The sequence below is a fragment of the Antrostomus carolinensis genome, unplaced genomic scaffold (assembly GCF_000700745.2).
Source record: "Antrostomus carolinensis isolate BGI_N321 unplaced genomic scaffold, ASM70074v2 scaffold19927, whole genome shotgun sequence".
In the NCBI taxonomy this organism is placed as follows: Eukaryota; Metazoa; Chordata; class Aves; order Caprimulgiformes; family Caprimulgidae; genus Antrostomus; species Antrostomus carolinensis.
In genome coordinates this window covers 30667-34091 of record NW_010326864.1, presented here as the reverse complement: position 1 = coordinate 34091, position 3425 = coordinate 30667, and the positions used below count along the sequence as shown (strand labels likewise).

General features: G+C 52.2%; 1 protein-coding gene across 1 annotated transcript in view; it reads right to left on the bottom strand.

Moving 5' to 3' along the window:
- LOC104527898 (laminin subunit alpha-5) overlaps nt 1-3425 on the bottom strand; it is a 33316-nt gene that overhangs the window by 8139 nt on the left and 21752 nt on the right. Inside the window, exons 20-22 of the mRNA XM_029085894.1 lie at nt 3375-3425; nt 3019-3175; nt 1102-1240 (exon numbers count right to left, since the gene is read on the bottom strand). The exon at nt 3375-3425 is cut by the window's right edge and continues 12 nt beyond it. Coding sequence (XP_028941727.1) covers nt 1102-1240; nt 3019-3175; nt 3375-3425 — 347 coding nt within the window. The remainder of the gene's footprint in view (nt 1-1101; nt 1241-3018; nt 3176-3374) is intronic.

Genomic DNA, 3425 nt, shown 5'->3' with positions numbered 1-3425 from the left:
AATCAATCAGCCAACCACCCTCTAGGACACTCGCATGGCCTCAGGTCCAGTCTTGCTTGAATCCCAGAATACTTGTCCATGTCTCTAGGCTTGTTCAACCATCTTTTGGTGGCTCTTCTTCTCCAGCAGCTCATGGAGCAGATGAGCAGACACTGCACCAGAGTGCAATGCGTGTATAACGTGCCATTCCATGCCACTTCCAAACCCCACACCATGTGTGAAGCCAGCAGCCTGGTTTGGGAGAAGCAGAAGGCAAGGGCAGGTCTGCCACAGGAGGGCACCTGCAAAATAAAACCATATCCAGCTGCCAAAGTTTGGATCCAGTTCCCAAGCACTTGGCCCATTCTGGTTTTGTGGAAACTCAGCTCAGTTCTGCCTGGGGCACTGGAGTGATCTTGTTCCATGCTGGGAAGGTGGTATGGAATCGTACAACAGCCTTATCTCACACCAGCCTGGCTGATAACAGTCCTCGGTGTGCAGCTCCAGGACTGGGGACCAGCTTGCTGCTGCTCTGTTAAACAAAGGGGGCTGCAAACTCAAATCAGCCTTTAAATTGGAAGGGCAGGACTAGTGGGTAAAGCCATATGGAAGTGTCTTCTGGAAAGGATGATGCATAAGTTTGCCTGGGATGGGGAGAAGGTGGCGATGGTGCAGGGGAGCAGAGCAGTCTGGGATCCTTACCTCTCCTTCGTGGCTGATAAGCTGTAATTTTGCCATACACAGTGGCCCCTCCTGAATTAATATACCTCAGGATGACATGGAACAGATAGAGCTCTGCCTCCTTCACGTCTACAGTGACTCTGATTTTATTCTGCAAAAAGCAAAAGAGCACACGGGGCACATGTCACTGGGAGGCCAGCTCCTGGCTGCTCACCCGCTCTGCGGGAGAGCCTTACCCGCCTGCCTACCTGCCTGCCTGCCTCTCTTCCCCCTCCCTCACCATCCCATGGCACGGCTCTGGCCGGCCACCTGAGATGGGCACACACTTGGGATGGATGGGCACACCTGGGACGGGCACACCTGGGGCAGGAGAAGGGGCAGAGGAGCAGTGTCGCAGCGTGGGATGCTCTGAGTTAGTCTAGAAGTGAAAAATGCACTTACAGTTGCCACAAACATTAAACTTTCCTTCCTCAACGACCGAGACCCTCCCTTCCACACTGGCAGGCCCCCGGCTGACGTAGCGGAAGACGAGGCGGAAGAGGTCGGGGAAGGTCACATTGAGAGTCACCACTACCTTGGGCTGGTGGGAGAGAGAAAGGGGAGAGAAGCAGAGCACACCTTCAATTACCTCCACCGCCGACAGCTACCAGCCCAAGCGCAGCCGCTCGGCTCACTGCTCCCAAAGCAACATGCCACAGCGCAAGGAAGAGACAAGCACACCGGCCCCACGGCACAGTCACGGCACGGGCACCTCACAACACTGTCCCTTTTGGGGCCAGCCACCAAGGGAGCAACCTGCCTGCGGGAAGCGGGTGGAAAGGCTCTGGAAGATGCTCTGGTACTGGAGGATGGTTTGACTATTTTAGGTTTTAAGAAGTTCTTGCTTTTGTTATTGGGTTTAAGAAGTTCTTGTTTTTGTTATTGGTTTTAAGAAGTTCTTGCTTTTGTTACTGGTTTTAAGAAGTTCTTTTGTTATTGGGTTTAAGAAGTTGTTGCTTTTGTTATCGGCATGTTGCTTGTGGGCTTAGTGTGCCGTAACCAGCCAGCGGTACCAAACGCTGAAGTGCCTGCCCTTCTGCTTACAGGGCTCTGCCCAGATGCCTACAGAGAAGGATGAAAATAGAGCTGGTGCCTCAACCCCAGGAACCCACAAGACTAAGGATTAGTGGTGCTAAAGGAATGTGTCACTGAGGGGTGCGTCAGACCTCCACCTGCCTGGACCATGTTCAGGAAAACTCCAGTTAAACAGATGCTGAAGTCCTACCCATTTCAAAGAGATCTAAGCACCTGCTTAAATACCCTCTTGCCTACAGGGCAAAGGTGGGGAGACCCCTAATGAGGGCTCTGTGTTCCTTGAAGCTCCAGTTACACAAATCATCCCACTGGAGAGCAAACTGGAAGGATCTTGCAGAGAGGAAACTACAGGTAAGACCCGCCAGCAGAAAGCCATGTGCTAGCCCTTCTGTCAAGGCCTATTTCTAACTGAAATGCCAATGCTGGATGCAAAACAAAAGCCATGAGCTTGAGCATGAGCTCCATCCTTACACTTTAAGGCTGGGAGTCTACAGGAGTTAGTTGCTTAGCTCCTACCTACAAATTCAACGGGAAATGGCTAACAAATTTGGTCCCTCTGTTACTTTACCTAAGCATGAAAAAGTGAAGAAAACTGAAAGTACACGCGCCAGAATAAGGAGTGTCTTACACTGGACAAGACTGTCAGAGAACTGCTGCCCTGCACCCCATCCCCAAACACACACACAGAGGCAACACTTCTGCAGAGGCCATGCAGAATAAGAATCCACCAAGGAGAAAAAAGGGTCAACAGATGAAATCACTTCACTTCTAGGGCTTAGGTAACTCCAGGTTAGTGTAAACCATAGTCTCAGCAATCCCTCTAACAGCGAGAGCAGAGGCAGAGTGGTAACCAGAGGTCCAAGCTGAACAGGGCAGCTAAGGAGGAGCTACTTTATTTTTGGAAAAGGGAGGGAAGGTTAAGCAGAGAGTTGCAGGAAAACAGCAGAGTCAGATGAAAGAGCCGCAAGGAAACCCAGAGACAGTGTTTATAGACATCCCTGTAAGTAATCACCAAGCTACCACCTTTGTCTAACTGGATTAGGATGTCAAGGGATTCCCAATTTAGGATCTTTCCCCTCATCAGTCTATGCCGTCCCCAGCACTACAGGAAATATCTGCTCAAACAGGCTATATATACACTGTGCTGTTTATGTTGGCCATCATATGACTTTGGGGGTCTGAGAAGCACTTGGGGTGAAATATGTGTGCCAAAAGCACGTCTGTCCTCCACTGGCCACATCCTCCCCAGGGGGAGTCGGGCTGGGACGGAGACATCAGGCATACCTGGATGGAGGACATCTGTGCGTATCCTCGCCAGCTGAAGCCCTCAAACTCCAAGGGGTTGTAGCCAAACCGCACAGCCCGCCCGGCCGGCGTGGTGCCTTCCTCCAGCTCAAATTTTAAGTGATGAAGGTCAGGGAAATAATGGTCCCGTGCGGGTCTGGGGAAGAGAGGGACCATCGTTACCTGCTGAGCTACCTGGAGGGAGAGGCAAGAGGACACCTCTGCCAGGCACGCGGCTGATGCAGCAGCAGCCCAGATGATGAGGTCCCCATCCTCGTGATGGCCAAGGACACCATTCCTGAGGGAGTGAACAGAAGGTGCAGCACCCCAAGGTGCCTCTCCCACTAAGAGCTTACTGGGTGCAGGTGGGACCACGTGTGCTCGGCCGGCAGCGACAGGCTCCGCTC